At 40.0% G+C, this 19,242-nt stretch overlaps 1 protein-coding gene across 1 annotated transcript; it reads left to right on the top strand.

Moving 5' to 3' along the window:
• Nucleotides 1-12,823: 12,823 nt before the first annotated feature.
• LOC103268594 (sodium/potassium-transporting ATPase subunit beta-3-like) lies at nt 12,824-18,568 on the top strand (the record flags this gene model as incomplete). The annotated part of the gene is given in 4 exon segments (XM_021716633.1): nt 12,824-12,863; nt 12,866-12,886; nt 14,655-14,783; nt 18,461-18,568. Coding segments are annotated over 4 exon segments (298 nt in total), but the record flags the coding sequence as incomplete, so codon positions are not given.
• Nucleotides 18,569-19,242: the final 674 nt, after the last annotated feature.

Raw genomic sequence — 19,242 nt, 5'->3', positions numbered from 1 at the left:
AGGCTGAGGTGAGTGGATTGTCTGAGCCCGCGGGTTCGAGACCCGCCTGGGCAGCGAGACCTCATCTCTACAATAAATCAAAAAACCAGCTGGGCGTGGTTGCGCATGCCTGTAATTCCGGCTACTTGGAAAGCTGAGGCGGAAGGATCGTCGGAGCCCAGCAGGTCGAGGCTGCGGTGGCCGGAGCGGCCACTGCACTCCAGTCTGGGCGACAAGAGTGAGACTCCAATTCAAAAAAAAAAAAAAAAATTGTAATAGTTTTAAATTAACATCACAAATTTTACAATGTGGTCTTGTTAATCACTTATCCTAACATCTATTGTATAATCTATCGTTTCCTCACTGATTTGAATTGTCAGCTTTGTTACATGAAGAATTCCATTTTGTTTGGATCCTTTTTTGGATATTGTGTTTTGTTTATATCTCTATTTCTGTGCCTTTATCACACCGTAGTATTTAGTCTCTATATAAGGGTTTGTGAAGTAAAATAAATATGTAAATTTTGTGTCAGTTATTGTCTGTCCAGTTTTGGCATCTGGGTAGTGCTAGCCTTATAAAAAGATAATTTAGGGAGCATAAGGAAAGGGTAGTTTATATATAGAAAATAGTCTATTCCTTGAACATTTGGAGAAACAAAGCCATTTTGATTTGGTGTCTCTTATGGGTAAAGGTCTCTTTTTCTTACTAAAACCTTTTGACTTGAAAATTATAGTTTTTCTTTTAAAATCTCATATTTCATGTTTTTTTATGTTTACTATTTGAAAACATTTTATTGATCAAATGATTTTTCAATTAAATTTATTGAATGGTTTTGGTGGGATTTTTTTTAAATTGCATTTAGTGTTCATTAATTTGTGTTTGTTCTTGAATTGTTTCTACTTTTGTTGTATTTATTTTAGTCTTGAGCCAAAACCTGGCTTTTTTGTTAGTCTTACTTATTTTTTAGTGAATGCGTTTAAGGTCATGGATTTTTACTTTGAGCTCTGCTCTGATTACATTGTCATTTTGATTTTTGAATATTTTAGTTTTATTGTCTTTTAAATCCAAAGGTTAAGATACCATTTTCTAAATTTTTATTGTGAAAAATTTCTAATATATTGTTTGATTTTAGAGACTATGGCCTTATTTTTTTTGTAAGTAACTTCAGAGTTCTGTATACATTAGATAACTGTTAGTTGTGTTTTAAAGATATGTACTGTCCTTGTTATTCTTTGCTCAATCTGTGGGTTTCTGGGAGAGATGTGTTAAAATCTCTACTTGTGGTTGTGGTATATTTTGTAATTTTGCTTTTGCTTTATACGTTTGAAACTACTTAACATCATGAAGGTTCATGGCTGTTATGCTTTATCTTTTTGATGTGTTTTAATTTACATTTTATTAATACAAATTATTCTCACCCTGCAAATACTTTTTGACTTGAATTCAAGTTTGCTTACAATAATAATGTCACATCTGAATTTCTTTTTGTTACTCAAGACCTATACTTTATTTTTCTGTTTTCAACCATTGGTCTTTTAGTTTTAGATTTTCTTCAATAAACAGCCTTCAGTAGGTTTTTTAAACTCACTTTGAGAATATCTTTTATTATGTTACTAGTATTAAATTATTCCCACCATAGTATTAGGATTTTAAATTCCAGATTGTTATTGAACACAAATAAATTAAAAATTTTACCTCAGCATAGAGAATTCATTTTTTTTAATGCTTAGCCTTGTATAAAATACAAGCTAATACAGTGACGAGATCATGGGCTGCCTGATGAGTGTTGTATGGATTACAAAGCAGCACAAGGAACCTTTTGAAATGATGAAGGCTGGGGCGGAAGGATCGCCGGAGCCCAGCAGGCCGAGGCTGCGGTGGCCGGGAGCGGCCACTGCACTCCCGTCTGGGCGACAGAGCGAGACTCCAACTCAAAAAAAAAAAAAAAAGAAAGTGATGGAAATGTTCTGTATCTTTAATGGAGCACTGGTTTCACAACTGTCAGAGCTCTTTGGAATTATGGGCGAAACCTACTCTTTGCAAATTACTTCTCAGAATTGAGAAGGAAAAGCAATTAAAATCACCACTTATCTACATGATACCAGGAAGTCTTAACCGGTTTCTTTGCTCCCTATTGCTTTGTATATTTTTCGGGATTGCCTTAGTTTTTGTTTTTGTTTTTGTTTTTTTTGGTTTTTTTTCTTGAGTTGAAGTCTCACTGTCACCCGGGCTGGAGTACAGCGGCACTCTCAGGGCCACCACAGCTTCAACCTGCTGGGCTCAAGTGATCCTTCTGCCTCAGTCTTCCAAGTAGCTGGAACTACAGGCACGCGCTACCATGCCCAGCTTATTTTTTGATTTATTGTAGAGACGAGGTCTCACCAAGTTGCCCAGGCTCGTCTCAAACCCCTAAGTTTAGGCAGTCTTCTCGCCTCGGCCTCCCAAAGTGCTAGAATTATAGGCTTGAGCCACTGTACCCAGCCTGCCTTAGTTTTTTAAAGAAAACTTTAAAAGGCAAAAAATGTACAATTATATTAACTTTTTTGGAAATCTGGTTTATGAGCTTAGCCTTTTTTTTTTAAATTGAACAGACATGAATATGTTTTTCTTCAGAGAAGTGGGGAAGGGATTAAGACAGTGTAGCTGAAACTCAAGTCCTTGACCTTATCTCCCATCCCAGTCCCTTCTGCTCTTATTCAGAGGTAACCACTGTTTATAGCTTTGGTTATTTCTTCTTCTTTGCCTTGCTTGTGGACACTTAAATTGTTAACAATTTTTGCCTGTTGCTTTTCAATTTCTTTTTTTTTTTTGAGTTGGAGACTCACTCTGTCACCCAGACTGGAGTACAGTGGCTACTCCAGGCCACCACAGCCTCGACCTACTGGGCTCCAGCGATCCTTCCGCCTCAGCCTTCCAAGTAGCTGGAACTACAAGTGCATGCTACCACGCCTGGCTAGTTTTTGATTTATTGTAGAGGTGAGTTCTCGCCAAGTTGCCCAGGCGGGTCGCGAAACCGCGGGATCAGGCAATTCATTCACCTCAGCCTCCCAAGGCGTGGGATTACAGGCTGATCCACCGAGCCCGGCTTCTTGTGGAGTTCTTGTTAGGTTTATTGACACTTCTGGTTCACTCTCCTATGTCTCAACAATTTTTCATACATTCTCTCCCTGTCTCTTTCTCTGTCATTGTAGAATACCCTGGCTTGATCTTTTAGCTTACTGCATTTTTCTTTAGCTTGACCAGTTTTCTCTAGGTTAGCTCATCTGCTATGTTTGTTTTGCTTTTTAGCATCTTTATTGAGGTTAAGGTATAATGAGCATACAATAAAGTTATACATATTTTAAAAGTTTTTTGAGCCGGGCACAGTGCCTCACGTCTGTAATCCCAGCACTTTGGGAGGCAGAGATGAGAGGATTGCCCAAACTCAGGAGTTTGAGACTAGCCTGAGCAACATGGCGAGACCTCATCTCTATAGTAAATCAAAAGATTAACTGGGCGTGGTGGCGCACGCCTGTGGTACCAGCTACTTGAAAGGCTGAGGTGGAGGTATCACCTGAGCCCAGCAGGTGGAAGCTGCGGTAGCCATGAGCATGCTGCTGCACTCCAGCCTGGGTGACAGTGAGAGTCCGACTGAAGAAAAACATGTATATGTGTGTGCATGTACCATACTCATGAAATTATTACTCTATTCAAGATAACATATTCATCACTCCCAAAATTTCGTTCTGCCCCTTTGTAATCTGTGTGTCTTCTTCAGGCTCCAGGTCAAAATAAATGGGTGAGTGAATATGTAGACTCAGGACAGTACTGTACACTACTGTAGACTTTAAAGACTATATTCTTAGGCTCTACTAAATGTATAAAAAGAACATTTTCCTCACTATTAAACATTTTCCTCACTAAGGTTTTAGCTTGCTGTAACTTTTACTTTAAAATTTCAATTTTTTTTTTTTTTTAAACCCCCTCAACTTTTTGACTCTTTTGTAATAACAGCTTAAAAGCACAAACTAGCCGGGCTCAGTGGCTCAGCCTGTAATCCCGCGCCTTTGGGAGACTGAGGTGAGTGGATTGCCTGAGCCCGCGGGTTCGAGACCCACCTGGGCAGTGAGACCTCATCTCTACAATAAATCAAAAATTAGCTGGGTGTGGTAGCGCCCGCCTGTAATTCTGGCTACTCAGAAGGCTGAAGCGGAAGGATCGCCGGAGCCCAACAGGTTGAGGCTGCGGTGGCTGGGAGCGGCCACTGCACTCCAGTCTGGGTGACAGAGTGAGACTCCAACTCAAAAAAAAAAAAGCACAAACTGCTACACAGAAATAATTTCTTTCCTTATATCCTTATTCTACAAGCTTTTTTCCATCTTTTTTTTTTTTACACTTTTGAAACTATTTTGTTAAAAGCAAAGTCACAAGCACAAACATTAGCCAAGGCAGGGTTGGGATCATCAATGTCACTGTCTTCCACTTCCACTTCTTCTCCTACTGGAAGGTCTTCAAAGATAATAGCAAGCATGCAGCTGTCATCTCCTGTGATAATAATGCTTTTTTCTGGAATTTCTCTTGAAGGACCTGCCTGAAGCTGTTTCATAGAAAACTTGTTTTTTTAATAAGTAGAAGGAGTGCATTCTAAAATAATGATAAAAGTATAGTATTGTAAATATATAGACTATATAGAAAATATAGAATGTATAGAAAAATATAGAAACCAGTAACTTAGTCCTGTATTATCATTTTCAAGGATTATGTACTATACATAATTGTATGGGCAAATACATTTATGTGACTGACAGTACAGTAGGCTTGTTTACAAACATGTGAATAATGCATTATGAAACATTATGACAGGCAATAAAAGTTTTTCAGCTCCATTATAGTCTTATGGGACCACCGTGGTATGCGGGGTCTGTTGCTGACCAAAATGTCTGCATGTAGTATGTGTCTGTACATGGAATTATGCAGTGTGTATTCTCTTGGGAGGGATCTGACTTGTTTTTCTCATCATAATTATGACCCATCTATGTTTTCACATACATCTATAGTTTATTCTTTTTTGTAGTTCCTGTTTTTGTTGTTCTGTTGTATAAATATGCCCAGATTTATTCATTCATCTGTTGGCCGTTTGGGTTTGCAGTTTTTAGTGATTATCAATGAAGTGTCTGAACACTCGTGTTTCCCTGCTGTGTGAACATGTAGTTTTATTTTTCTTGGGTAAATATATATAGGAGTGGATTGGCTATATACACCCTATGGTAGGTATATATTGTTAACTTATCCAAAAAACTGTCAAATATTTGTTTTGTTTGTTTTTGAGTTGGAGTCTCAGTCTGTTGCCCAGGCTGGAGTGCAGTGGCACACTCACAGCCACCTCAGCATCGACCTCCTGGGCTCCGGCGATCCTTCTGCCTCAGCCTTCCAAGTAGCTGGAACTACAGGCAAGCGCTACCATGTCCAGCTAATTTTTGATTTATCATAGAAACGAGGTCTCGCCAAGTTGCTTGGACTGGTCTCGAACCCACGGGCTCAGACAATCCACTCGCCTTGGCCTCCCAAAGTGCTGGGATTACAGGCTGAGCACCGACCCCGGCCTGCTTTTTTTTTTTTTTTTAAACATTAGCAGGGTATGAAAGTTTCAGTTTCATTTGCTGTCCTTCTGGGCCATTATTTGGTGTGTTCAGTACTTAAAATTTCTAGCATTTTAGTGGGTATGTAGCGGTGGCTCATTGTAATTTTGATTTACCTTTCCATGGTGACTAATGACATAGAACACCCTTTTATGAGCTTCTTTTTGCAATCCTTACGCCTTTGGCAAAGTTTCTGTTCAAAGCTTTTGCCCATTTTTTAAAAATGTGGCTTTTTGGTTTTTGTTTTGAGTTGGTGACTTCGTCGCCCAGGTTGGAGTGCAGTGGCACACTCATGGCCACCCCAGCATTGACCTGCTGGGCTCCGGCGATCCTTCCGCCTCAACCTTCCAAGTAACCAGAACTACAGGCGCACGCTACCACGCCCGGCTAATTTTTGATGTACTGTAGAGAAGAGGTTTCACCAAGTTGCCCAGGCTGGTCTCAAACCTGTGGGCTCAGGCAATCCGCTTGCCTCAACCTCCCAAAGTACTGGAATTACAGGTTGAGTACAGGCTGAGTCACTCAGCCCAGCCTAAAAATGTGGTTTGTTCTAAGAGTTCTTTATATATTCTAAATGCAAGTAAGTCCTTGTTGGTTATATGTTTTGCAGATGTATTCTCCCAGTCTTCAGTTTGCTTTTCCATTTGCTTAAGTGTCTGAGTTTTTTCTTTAGTTTGATTTGTCTTCATTTCAGCTTACTACTGAGTTTTTTATTTCAGTAATCAGAATAAGAAATCTGATTTATAAAAATTATTCTTTTACCTTCAACTCTGTATATATATATATTTTTTTTTTTTAGTTGGAGTCTCACTCTGTCACCCTGACTGGAGTGCAGTGGCACGCTCCTGGCAACCGCAGCCTCGACCTGCTGGGTTCCGGCGATCCTTCCGCCTCAGCCTTCCAAGTAGCTGGAACTACAGGCGCATGCTACCACGCCTGGCTAATTTTTGATTTATTGTAGAGATGAGGTCTCGCCAAGTTGCCTGGGTGGGTCTCGAACCCGCGGGCTCAGGTAATCCACTCACCTCGGCCTCCCAAAGTGCTGGGATTACAGACTGAGCCACCAAGCCCGGCCTCAACTCTGTATTTTAATTGTGCTTATTTTTCTTTGTTCTTTTTGTTGTTATAACCCAGTTTTTTTTAGGGGTTACTTTCTTTGTTTGGTTTTTTATTAGTTTTGTCTTGAATGTGCGATAATTACTGGTTCTGTGCTCTTCCTCTTTGTATTTAGACTCTCCTGTCTCAGCACTCAGGGATATAGGTAGCCTATGTAGTCAACAGCGGTCTAAGTACTGAGACTCTCAGCTTCTTTAGGCTTTTACCAAATATCCAAGACATTGTGCACTTTTGGCATCCAAGCTCCCTGTTCCCACTTCAGGCAGATGCTGCTACTTCTATTGCTAGTCGCTTGGCACCAGGGGTGTGTGTTCTGTGGGGAGAAGCAAAGTTACACTGGCTGTTCCTGCTGTGGTCCTACACCTAGTCTTTGACCCAGAGCTCCTTTCTGCTCTCCATCTTTGATGAACCCGTGGACCTATTTCTGGGAGGTTGTCTCTTTTCTTCCCCTCCCTGCTAGAGGAGGAAGTTAATTCTTTCTCTTTTTTTTCCCTAGTACCTAGTATCTATAATTGTTTATGTCTGTCACGTGTAATAACTGAACTCTTGGAGAGAAGGAACAGAGCTTACTCACATGTGGATTTCTATCTAGTGGAGTTACACAGAATGCTTGAATGATACCTTTTTTCAGAGAATGGGAGTTTGACCAGAAAAGATAACAGAGCTGAAGCTCCCTGGGAGAGCAGGCCAGGTAAGGTACCGCATGGAGAGGTGCTGGTCTTAACTATTTCTCTGATAGGTTAATCAGGCAGATTATTTAATCTTGTTTCATCTTTTTATATTACCATAATCTTAATAAATGTAAAAGTGAGGACATATGTGTATATACATATATATCTACATGTATTTTATTACAAAAATACATACTCATTAGTTTTTACAAAATTTACCCTTTTGCCAAGTGTGGTGGCTCACACCTATAATCCCACATGTGTTTGAAGCAGGAGGATCACTAGAGCCCAGGAGTTTGAAACTAGCCTGGGCAACATAGCAAGACCATGTCTTTACAAAAAATTTAAAAATTAGCCAGACATGGTGGTGCACACCCGTAGTCCCAGCTACTCAAGAGGTTGAGGTGGGAGAATTGTCTGAGCCCAGGAGTTGGAGGCTGTGATGAGCCACTCACTGTACTCCAGCCTGCACGACAGTGAGGCCCTGTCTCAAAAAAACAATAAAAGACATTTTTTTTTTTTTGAGTTGGAGTCTCACTCTGTCGCCCAGACTGGAGTGCAGTGGCCGCTCCCGGCCACCGCAGCCTCGACCTGCTGGGCTCCGGCGATCCTTCCGCCTCAGCCTTCCGAGTAGCTGGAATTACAGGCATGCGCTACCATGCCCGGCTGATTTTTTGATTTATTGTAGAGATGAGGTCTCGCTGCCCAGGGGGGTCTGAACCCGCGGGCTCAGGCAATCCATTCACCTCAGCCTCCCAAAGTCGCGGGATTACAGGCTGAGCCACCGAGCCCGGCTGGTTTTTAAAAAAAGGAACAGTTGCATATTCACATGCAGAGCAATGTAGGTGGACCTCTACTTCAGACCATAAACAAAAATAACTCAAAATGGACACTATCCTGAAAGTGAAAAGAAACTCATGGAATGGGAGAAAATAATTACACATCATGTGTTTGAAAGGGAGTTTGTATCATAATAGATAAATCACTGGCTGGGCTTGGTGACTCAGCCCTGTAATCCCAGCTCTTTGGGAGGCCGAGATGAGTGGATTGCCTGAGCCTGTGGGTTCGAGACCAGCCCGGACAACTTGGCAAGATCTCATCTCTACAATACATAAAAAATTTAGCCGGGCATGATAGCGCGCGCCTGTAGTTCCGGTTATTTGGAAGGGTGTGAGGCAGAAGGATCACCGGAGCCCAGCAGGTTGACGCTAGGGTGGCCATGAGCGTGCCGCTATACTTCAGCCTTGGTGACTGAGTGAGACTCCAACTCAAAAAAATAATAAGTTAATAAAGAACTTTTAGAATTCATTAATAAAAAGATATTCCAATTTTAAAATGGGGAAAGGATCTGAATAGATAATTTTTCATAGAAGATATACAAAATAGGGCCAAACTGGGAGGATCACTTGAGATCAGGAGTTCAAAACCGGCCTGGGCAACATAGCAAGACCCCATCTCTACAAAAAATTTGAAAATTACACAATGTGGTAATGCTACCTGTAGTCCTAGCTACCCCAGAGGTTGGGGTGAGAGGATCACTTGAGCCTAGGAGTTCAAGACTGCTGTGAGCTATGATCATGCCACTGTACCCCAACCTGAACAACAGAATGAGACCTTGTATTAAAAAAAAAGAAGTTGCACAAATGGCCTATGAGTTTGTGAAAAGATGCTCACCATTATTAGCCATTAGGGAAAATGCAAATTACACCTGTAAAGAGATACCACTTAACACACACTAGGGTGACTATTTGAAAACACCAGCCTTTATATACTATGAAGTGTTCATGAGGATGTGGAGAAGTTGGAACTCCACTGGTAGTGTAAAATGGTTCAACTGCTTTGGAAGACAGTCTGGCAGTTAGAGTTACCATGTGACCTAGCAGTTCCATTCATAGATCTATACCCAGAAGAAATGAAAGCAAAAACTTGAGCATGAATGTTCACAGAATTATTCACAATGACCAAAAGGTGTAAACAACCCAATGCACAGCAGCTGATGAATGGATCAGTATAATATTGTATAGCCATACAATGGAGTATTATTCAACATAGATGAACCGTGAAAATAAGCTGCATGAAAGAAACCAGTCACAAAGGCCACATACTTTTTTTTAGGTGAGAAAATATAGTTTATTTAAAAGTAAATTAGAGAGAGAAGATTCTCTCTCTAATTCCTCCCCAAGGTGGGGAAGGGGGCCAAAGCCAGGAAGCATGGCGACAGCCATAGCTCAAAGACCACATGGCCACACCAGTCTAGCAAGGCTATAGCCAAAAATACTCTTAAAATGCAATGGTTATACAACTATGAATATACTAAAAATGATTAAACTGCACTTTAAATAAATGGTATGTGAAATTATATCTCAACATTATTTTAAAAAATTCAGATATACAAGTTATCTTAAGCTTGCACATGTTCATAAATTCTTAAAAAGCCTGCCTCGAAAAATTTTAAACTATAGCCAGAATACTAATTTAATTGCCAAGTGGAAATACTTTCTAGTCATCAGAATTGTCTAAGGAGAGGCACAGACCTAGTATCTAGGTACCGGAGGGTAACTAGAAAGTTTGCGGAAACGGAATCAGATCACGGGATATGGACATGTGTTATAGGGCCTCTATCCAAACCTTGATGAAGCCCAATGACTTCTTTCTGTGTCCATATTATGTGTGCTGCTATTGTATGATAAATATTTGGCCGTCATAGTGGTTCATACCTGTAATCTCAACACTTAGGGAGGTAGCGGTGAGAGAATTGCCTGAGCCCAAGGGGTCAAGACCAGCCTGGGCAACTTGGTGAGACCTTATCTCTACAGTAAATCAAAAAATTAGCTGGGCGTAGTGGCACTCATCTGTATTTCCAGCAATTTGGAAAACTGAAATGGAAAGATCGCCTGAGCCCAGCAGATCAAGGCTGCCATGGCCACGAGCATGCTACTACACTCCAACCTGGGCCACAAAGTTGAGTCTCCCCCCTTCAAAAAAAAAAAAAAGAATATGTGTTTTTCCCCAGGTTCCTGGAACAGAGCTTCTGGGGACCCTTGGAATTTCCTGAGTGATGGGAATGTCTTTATTAAGCTAATGAGGTGATTTACAGTTAGGGAGAGCTTCATAGCTTTGGGATGGGGGCTGGTCCCCAGAAAGACCAACCGTGTCCCAAGACGTTGGGACTCTGAGTTAGCCAGACTTCCAAGGAAGGAAGGAGACAGGGCTGGAAATAGAACTCAAATATTGGGTTATGATTTAATCAATGATAACTACATAATGAAGCCCCAGTAAAAATTCTGGACACTAAAGCTCAGTGGTGCTGCCAGGTTGAGAAACAGATGTGCAAGGAGGGAGATGTACCCTGATTGCATGAGGAGGGGGGTACAGAAGCTACTTTTTTCTCACAGACCCCCACTGTATGTATGCTTGATAATAACACCGGAATATTAAGTAGAATGCTTTCCCGAGTTCTGAGTCATTTTACTGAATGATCAAGCCTGAAGGGGCTGTGGGAACCTTCCGTATTGGTAGCTAGTTGTTCAGAAGTGTGGGTGATAGGGGTACCTCTGCAGTAGGGGCATTCTTATGGAAGACTGAGCCCTTAGTTGGTGGTAGTTAGTGCCACAATTAAATTGCACACCCAGTAGGGTTGAAGCAATAGCTAGAATCTCCTTCCCCTGGATGGCACAGAGTAAACCTTTGCCAGATTCCTTGCTGCTTGGTTTCTTCTTTTATAGAGTCCATGTGAATCAAACTTCATTTGTTAAAACATATTTTGAGAATAAAATGCAATTGATTAGGTTAGGTACTCGAGGGTAACTAGAATGATAAGATCCTATAAAATCTCGTTGAGGTATCATTCCAAAATGTTTATAGTTCTTATGTTTTCCCCCTCAGGAGTTTTGTGTCTGTGTTGTCAAATCTCTTGACTTTTTTTTTTCTTTATGTTATGTGAATAATTAGATAATCACAGCAGAAAAGAGGTCAGGCCAAGATTAGAGCACTGTCTGATTCTCTAGCACAGCCCATGTATTTATAACCACTTGCTACACTTTTCTGCAACTGGATCACTGTTGTACCTCTGTCCCCTCATCAAAAACAAGAGGGAGGAAACAGATTTAAAAATTGGGGCTTTCTAAGAAACAAATGCAGAGGAGAGGTCAGTTTCTATATTAGGGAGGGACTGAAGTTTTTAGTCATTTGAACAGTTCTTTGTTGTGTGCCCTTAGATCTTAAAGTGAAAATACAAGTAATATTTGTTGTCCTATACTGTAAGAACAACAATGTGATCACACAGAGGTACCAATTACAGCATATATTTTTTGGTATTTATTTTGAGTAAATATGTTTGGTTATGAGTTTGTTGATCTTAGATTATTTAAAATATTGGTGTTTCTTCGGAGTTTAAGTTCATGTTTCTTTAATTGAGTAATGACAGGAAATTTCTTGAAGGTTTTTTTTTTTTTTGAGTTAGAGTCTCACTCTGTCACCCAGACTGGAGTGCAGTGGCCACTCCCGGCCACCGCAGCCTTGACTTGCTGGGCTCTGGCGATCCTTTCGCCTCAGCATTCCAAGTAGCTGGAACTATAGGCGCGAGCTACCACGCCCGGCTTATTTTTGATTTATTGTAGAGATGAGGTCTTGCCAAGTTGCCCAGGCAGGTCTCGAACCCGCGGGATTACAGGCTGATTTTTTTTTTTTTTTAGTTGGAGTCTCCCAAGTTGAAGTGCAGTGGCACACTTACGGCCACCCCAGCGTCTACCTGCTGGACTCCGGCGATCAAGTAGCTGGGACTATTGGTACAAGCCACTATGCCTGGCCAATTTTTATTGTTTTAGTAAAGATCAGGTCTCACTATGTTGCCCAGGCTGTTCTTGAACTCCCAGGCTCAAGCAGTCCTCAGAACCATATCTGGCAGATGTTTTAACATTCATTCTTTTCACTGTGTGATGATTCTTTAGAAAGCAGATTTGGATGCAATTTACTCATGTCTGCCGTATATTTCTCTGCTTTTTTGTAACTGTTTTAAACCTTTCATTCACTTTATTTTCCTGGGAACTTAAAATCAAAAATTTGAAAATGATAGGAGAATATTTGGTCATGACTGCTAAATAATAAAACTTTCATATGTCTCCAGTTTAATATCAACTGCATGGCTCAACAAACTACTGTGGTTCTAATCTGCCTGTTTTTGTAAGTGAAATTTTACTGGATTACAGCCACACTCATTACATTTATGTGTCTGTTGGCCCTAGTCTGTGTAGAGGATGTTATCCCTTAGTTTCTACAAACATCTTGATCTCAAAAAATCGTTTCTCTTTTGTGTCTTATTAAACTAACCTGTGGGCTTTCTGTGTGTTTCATTTTCCTCTATTGCAAACTGATCACTTCTTTGAGATTGGTTTTCTTTTTCTTTTTTGCAACAGGATCCCAGTATGTGATAGGGAAGTGATGCTATCTGAAGGTGACATCCTGTTCTCTTCTGTCTTCTCACTCCTTATTTTTGGCTGCCTGGTAATTGGGGATAGTGGGGGAATGGTAGTCTAAATTAAAATAAAATTGGGGCAACCCCTTCGGGTCCCTTCCCACTGTGGGAGCTTTTCTGTCCTCTCAACAAATCCTGCTTTCTAAAAAAAAAAAAAATTAAAACAAAATTGCTTTAGCTGTTTCCCCTTTACTTGAAAAAGAGAGCTCAGGGGGTGGATCCTGGCCTGCAATTGAGAAGTAAAAGTTGTCTAGTCTTCAGCACAGTCTCTTTTGGGATCATGGGATCTTTTGAGAACCAGAAGAAAGCTGTAGAACCACTACTCTGGGGGAGGGGGGATATATTCAGAAATATATCATTACAGAAATCTTAATTTCTGAATTTAGTGGCACAGTGAGGGTCCAGAGATTCCAGGCTAGGAACCCTTCTCCAGCTCCTCTACTAGGAATAGAGCCAGGTGAACAAAAAAGTATAAGTCATTAAGATTGGGAAATAGGCTGGGCATGGTGGCTCACACCAGTAATCCCAGTACTTTGGGAAGCTGAGGTGAGAGAATTGACTGAGCCCAGGGGTTCGAGACCAACCTGGCGAGACCTTGTCTCTACAATAAAATACAAAAATTAGCCAGGCATGGTGGTGTACTCCTGTAGTTCCAGCTACTTGGAAGGCTAAGGTAGAAGGATCACTTGAACCCAGCAAGTAGGTTGAGGCTGTGGTGGCTGTGAGTATGCCACTGCACTCTAGCCTGGGCGACAGACTTACTCAAAAAGAAAAAAGAAAAAAAGACTGGGAAGTAAAGCTGATGGGATTTCAGCTTTTTGGAGTTAATTTCACTCTTACTATATCTGAAGATTTGCTTACTATTCTTTGATCAATTTTTAAACACATATAAATGAGTGACATTAACATTATGTTGTAATATAATCTTGATGACACCCAGTTCTGATATTCGAACTTTGAATACAGACATTTGAGAAAAATAATTGATTTTTGGTGTTGCCAAAATAAATCATTTGCTCAGGACAGATCTAGCTAAGCGTTTCCAAATTGTGAAGGGAAAGAGATCAAGCCCTTGGTGTTGAAACAAGTGTCTGCCAAATCTTGCTTTGTGCTTAGCCATAGAGCTGTGAAGTTCCATTGGTCAGAATGCTTGTTTCTGGTCTTGTCCTTTTTTTTGCTTTTGCATGAACCCTTCCACTTGACCAGTGTTTCCTAAACTCTTCACTGAGTACCATGTCCATGAGTTTGTCTTCTGTGCACATTTCCTGGTGGTTATTCTTTAAGTCAACTCACTTTTTAAACCTTAAATTTATATAAATGCTGTCTGTGAAATATGGATTTAATGTACTAATTATGTTCTATTTGCCACATAAAAGAACATGTAAATATTGGGGGTCTTATTCTCCTAAAATCATCTTTTATCTGTTTAGAAGGCATCAAGTTCATTTTGGGAAACACTCCTCTATGTGCTAGAATTTTAAGAAAGCTTTGACTTTGGACCAGAGTATGAGTGGTGGAAGCTACTTAAGTTAGAAGCACTAGAAGAAAAGAGGGGTCATGGATGGGTGGGTGCTGCCTGCTGAAATACCTCTTGCTTGGGCAAATTATGCGTCCTGAATATGGGTATATTTGGTTGTATGCATGGCAAAGCTTGAGATCATAGCATTGCAGTGAATGATTGGTTTGTTTTTTAGCCTGGCCAAACGTATACACACACACACACACACACACACACACACACACACACACACAGACATGTGTATCTTCACATTTCATAAGTTTTATTTTCTTTTACAGGTTTGATCTTGCTCTTCTACCTAGTTTTTTATGGGTTCTTGGCTGCACTGTTCTCATTTACAATGTGGGTTATGCTTCAGACTCTGAATGATGAGGTTCCAAAGTATCGTGACCAGATTCCTAGTCCAGGTAATTATTTTGTAGTTATCATGACCTTTAATATGACTTATAGTTTATCTTCACCATAAATCTGTTGTATATAGCAGATAGAAAGTAATCACACCTTGGAATTGATAATGTGAAAGGTTTTGAATTTTTTTTGTGTAATATTTACATACTGATGTGAAGACCTTCGCATTCATATACTGATACTTCTTGAGTTTTTTCAGGAGTAAACAGAAATGAATTCTAGTGAAGCCACGTTTGAACAGTATATAGTTATGAATGACTCATTAATACTGTATAGCAGTTTTACTTTGTCTTGAGTAATTTACTTATAAAATGTATATTTTGGGTGTAACTTGTGTTATAGCTTTGGTCTTATAAAATACATTCCTCCTTTTTCTAATTGGTTAGTATTGAAAGTGGTAAGAAATGTTAAATATTGACACATCACTACAGAATAAAATTAATATATTCTTTATATGTTTAATTCTTGGTTGATTTTTTTTTTTAATTCTTCATTATATAAGAGAACATACTTTAGTGTGGTAAAAATTTTAGCCAAAACACTTATTTAAATAATATTTTCTACTTTCTGGTTTTCTTCTTTTTAAACAAACAGTCTTTGAATGTCACCCTGCCTTAATAGTTGGACATGGTGCTTGTCCTCAAGGTGCTTGTAATTCTTAGAGAAGTAGGAAAAATAATGTGCAGAACTTCAGTGTGTATAATTCTAAAGTGTGAACAACTGTCAGAAGGGCAGGTTTTATCTACAAGGGTGGAAGTTAGATAGCAGAAGGAGTGGGGTAAGCAGGCCTGGAAGGTGGGAGTCCAGTAGTAGTTTTCAACCACTGGGCCATATGACGACATCTGGAGATGTTTTTGGTTGCTAAAACCAGAGAGTTGCTACTGTGAGTAGAGGCCAGGAATGTTGTTGAACTAACCGGTTACTTCAGTGCATAGGACCACCCCCTCACAACAAAGAACTACCCAGCCCAAAATGCCATTGGTGACGACATTGAGGAACCCTGATCCAGATCCTTGCTCACTGCATGGACTTGTGATCTATATCAGCAGCCAAACTGAACCAATTTCCTCAACCATTTTTTTCTTAGAACAACTTGTTCTAATGATTTCCTTTGTTTACAGCTAATATTTGCCTAAATATTCTGAATAACTCTTTCATTCTTTTAGTTTATTGGAGCAAGTACCAGAAATTAGCTCCATGTTTCTTTTCCCCTCGTTGCTCATTGTAGCCCTGTTTTCTTTCTATGTAGACTAATTTTTCTATGGTTATTATTTTCTTGTTTTCTAAGTTATGTGGCTATTACCATTGAACAAAATCTGATGTCTCTTGGAACTATTGGACTGTTTATAATTTTATGAAGCAATTACAGCAGTAAAATTTGTTCAGTATTTTTAAGTGTACAATTTTAAAATGAGTTCCTTACAATTATTTACCAAGTGTATTATAGTACTTTAAAATGTATCCTCAGTTTAAATAAATATATATATATACCTATATACATATGTACATACTAATACAAAGTTGTTAGATACAAAGAATGTTTGCAGACTACTAAAAAATTGGTGAAAATTTTAGAGCCGGGCTCGGTGGCTCAGCCTGTAATCCCGTGCCTTTGGGAGGCTGAGGTGAGTGGATTGCCTGAGCCCACGGGTTCGAGACCTCATCTCTGAGCCCTCCTGGGCAGGCGAGACCTCATCTCTACAATAAATCAAAAAAATTAGCCGGGCATGGTAGCACGCACCTGTAATTCCGGCTACTCGGAAGGCTGAGGCGGAAGGATCGCTGGAGCCCAACAGGTCGAGGCTGCAGTGGCCAGGAGTGGCCACTGCACTCCAGTCTGGGCGACAGAGTGAGACTCCAACTCAAAAAAACAAAACAAAAACAAAAAGAAAATTTTAGGATTGTTTTAAAGCCTATGTACAAGGCTGAATTTATCTAGATTAGAGTGCAGTGGCACAATCATATCTCACTACAGCCTCGAATTTCTGGGCTCAAGCTATCCTCCTACCTCAGCCTCCTGAGAAACTAGTACTTATAGGTGTGTGCCACCATACCCAGCTCATTTTTCAGATTTTTTTTTGTAGAGACAAGGTTTTGCTATGTTTCCCAGGCTGTTCTAGAACTCCGGGGCTCAAGTGAGCCTCCTGCCTCAGCCTCCCAAAGCACTGAGATTACAGACATGAGCCACAGCGCCCAGTCAAGGAAGTCTCATATTAAAATTGGAAGCCTTGTCATGAGACTTTTAAAAAAAGAATCGGAGCCTGATTATTTCTTTTTTTTTTTTTTTTTGAGTTGGAGTCTCACTCTGTCGCCCAGACTGGAGTGCAGTGGCCGCTCCTGGCCACCGCAGCCTCGACCTGCTGGGGGCTACGGCGATCCTTCCGTCTCAGCCTTCCAGGTAGCTGGAACTACATGCGCGCGCTACCATGCCCAGCTAATTTTTTGATTTTATTGTAGAGATGAGGTCTCACCTGCCCAGGCGGGTCTCAAACCGTCGGGCTCAGGCAATCCCCTCACCTCAGCCTCCCAAAGGCATGGGATTACAGGCTGAGCCACCAAGCCCTGCTGAAGCCTGATTATTTCTTACAGATAAATGTACTTCTCTTTTCTTTGTTAAGCTCATGCAGCACATTCTATATACATGGGTGTCAACTCTTCATATAAAACTGTGGTTGTCATACTCTAAATTCAGTATGTGAAACCACTTTTTAAATAGAGCAGTGTTTATTGTTGAAGGAAGAGTATTTGCCATAGAGTTTAAAATATATAGACCTCTTTCATGTAAAAGGTTAGCAGTCTTTATGAATGTTTCTGTATATTTGTAATTTAAATGACAAAAGTACTTAGGCTTTGGTGTGCTAAATTTTTCTCCATGTATTAACGACACATGAACAAAACTTTAAAATATTAACTTTATTTTTAAAAATGAATATAGAACTGGGAGAGGTGGCTCCCACACCTTTAATCCTAACACTTTGAGAGGCTGAGGCAGGAGGATCACTTGAGCCCAGTAGTTCAAGACCAGCTTGGGCAACATAGTGAGACCCTGTTTCTATTTTTAAAACGAATATAGGAAGTTTAAGGTAAAGTTGCATCATTTTCAGGTAAGGAACAGAGATTATAATTATCCATAGATAATCAAAATTAGGGGAGTGTTCTTTTTTTTTTTTTTTTTTAAATGGGAGTCTCACTTTGTCACCCAGGCTGGCACATTCACCGCCATTGCAGCCTTGACCTGCTGGGCTCAGGCGATCCTTCCAAGTAGCTGAAACTACAGGTGTGCGCCACCACATCCGGCTAATTTTTTTTATTTATTGTAGAGACAAGGTCTTGCCAAGTTGCCCAAGCTGGTCTCGAATCCCTGGGCTCAAGCAATCCTCTCGCCTCTGCCTCCCAAAGTGCTGGGATTGTAGGTGTGAGCCACTGCACCCAGTCAGGGAAGGCTTCTAATTGGTAATGTCTGAGATGGTTTTGAAGATTTGCATTCTCTTTAATTTTAGATGTTTATACCTTCATAATTGAATAGAATTGGGAAATTCTTAATAGTTTCAGCATACTTGTGAATAGTTTATTTTATTTACTGAAATCTGTCTGCTTTGTAGGGATAAGAGTAAAGAAAAGGAGTAAAAGGTATTTGATTCAGTTAATTTCCCCCTTTTCTTTTATCTCCATATAGGACTTATGGTTTTTCCAAAACCAGTGACTGCGTTGGAATATACATTCAGTGCTTCTGATCCAAGTTCCTATGAAGGGTACATTAAAGACCTTAACAAGTTTCTAAAGCGTAAGTTTATTTTCTTAGAGTAAGGTAAAATATTTTGGTTATTATAGTTATGACTTGTGAGACTATTCTAACTTAAAAAAGACAGAAGCCTAAGCCTAATGGACAGTAGATTTGATTTTTCTATCTGTCCTATCATAAGTACACTAAGTTTATTGAGACATAACATTTATGTCTGCCTTAAAACTAAAAGTATTTATTAATAGAGCAACTCTATATAATATGAAATAATACCTCTTAGTACTTGGATGTTTTGCATCCAATGTAGTGTTTGTGTGGAGGATGGGAAATGATGCTTATCATTTAAAAATATGATGTCTGTATGTGATTTTTAATGTGTCAGTTGTGAGTTTTTCAGAGTTACCAGTTTGTAATGCTCCTTAGCCCTCCTAGCCCAATTTTTCTCCTGTTTTGCTTGGCCTAACCATTCATGTGAATGGTATTAACAATCACATGAGTAATCATCAAATGCCCTGGTCCTCTGGTTCTTGGTCACCTTATCCTCAGCCACACACTTAACAGTTGCTTCCTGGAACATGCTGGAGTCGACTCCATGCCAAGATCACTGACTGAGGCTTTTCTAACAACCTCCTGTCCCTCGAGTTTGCTTAATTTTTCTTCAATATTATTGTGCCTTAGTAGGACTTCCAATTTGCAGATTTTTACTTTGTCTCAGC

Source organism: Carlito syrichta, unplaced genomic scaffold, assembly GCF_000164805.1.
Source record: "Carlito syrichta isolate Samal-C Ts95f unplaced genomic scaffold, Tarsius_syrichta-2.0.1 Scaffold308852, whole genome shotgun sequence".
In the NCBI taxonomy this organism is placed as follows: Eukaryota; Metazoa; Chordata; class Mammalia; order Primates; family Tarsiidae; genus Carlito; species Carlito syrichta.
The sequence above is the reverse complement of the archived record's forward strand: the minus strand, read 5'-3'. Positions and strand labels throughout refer to the sequence as shown.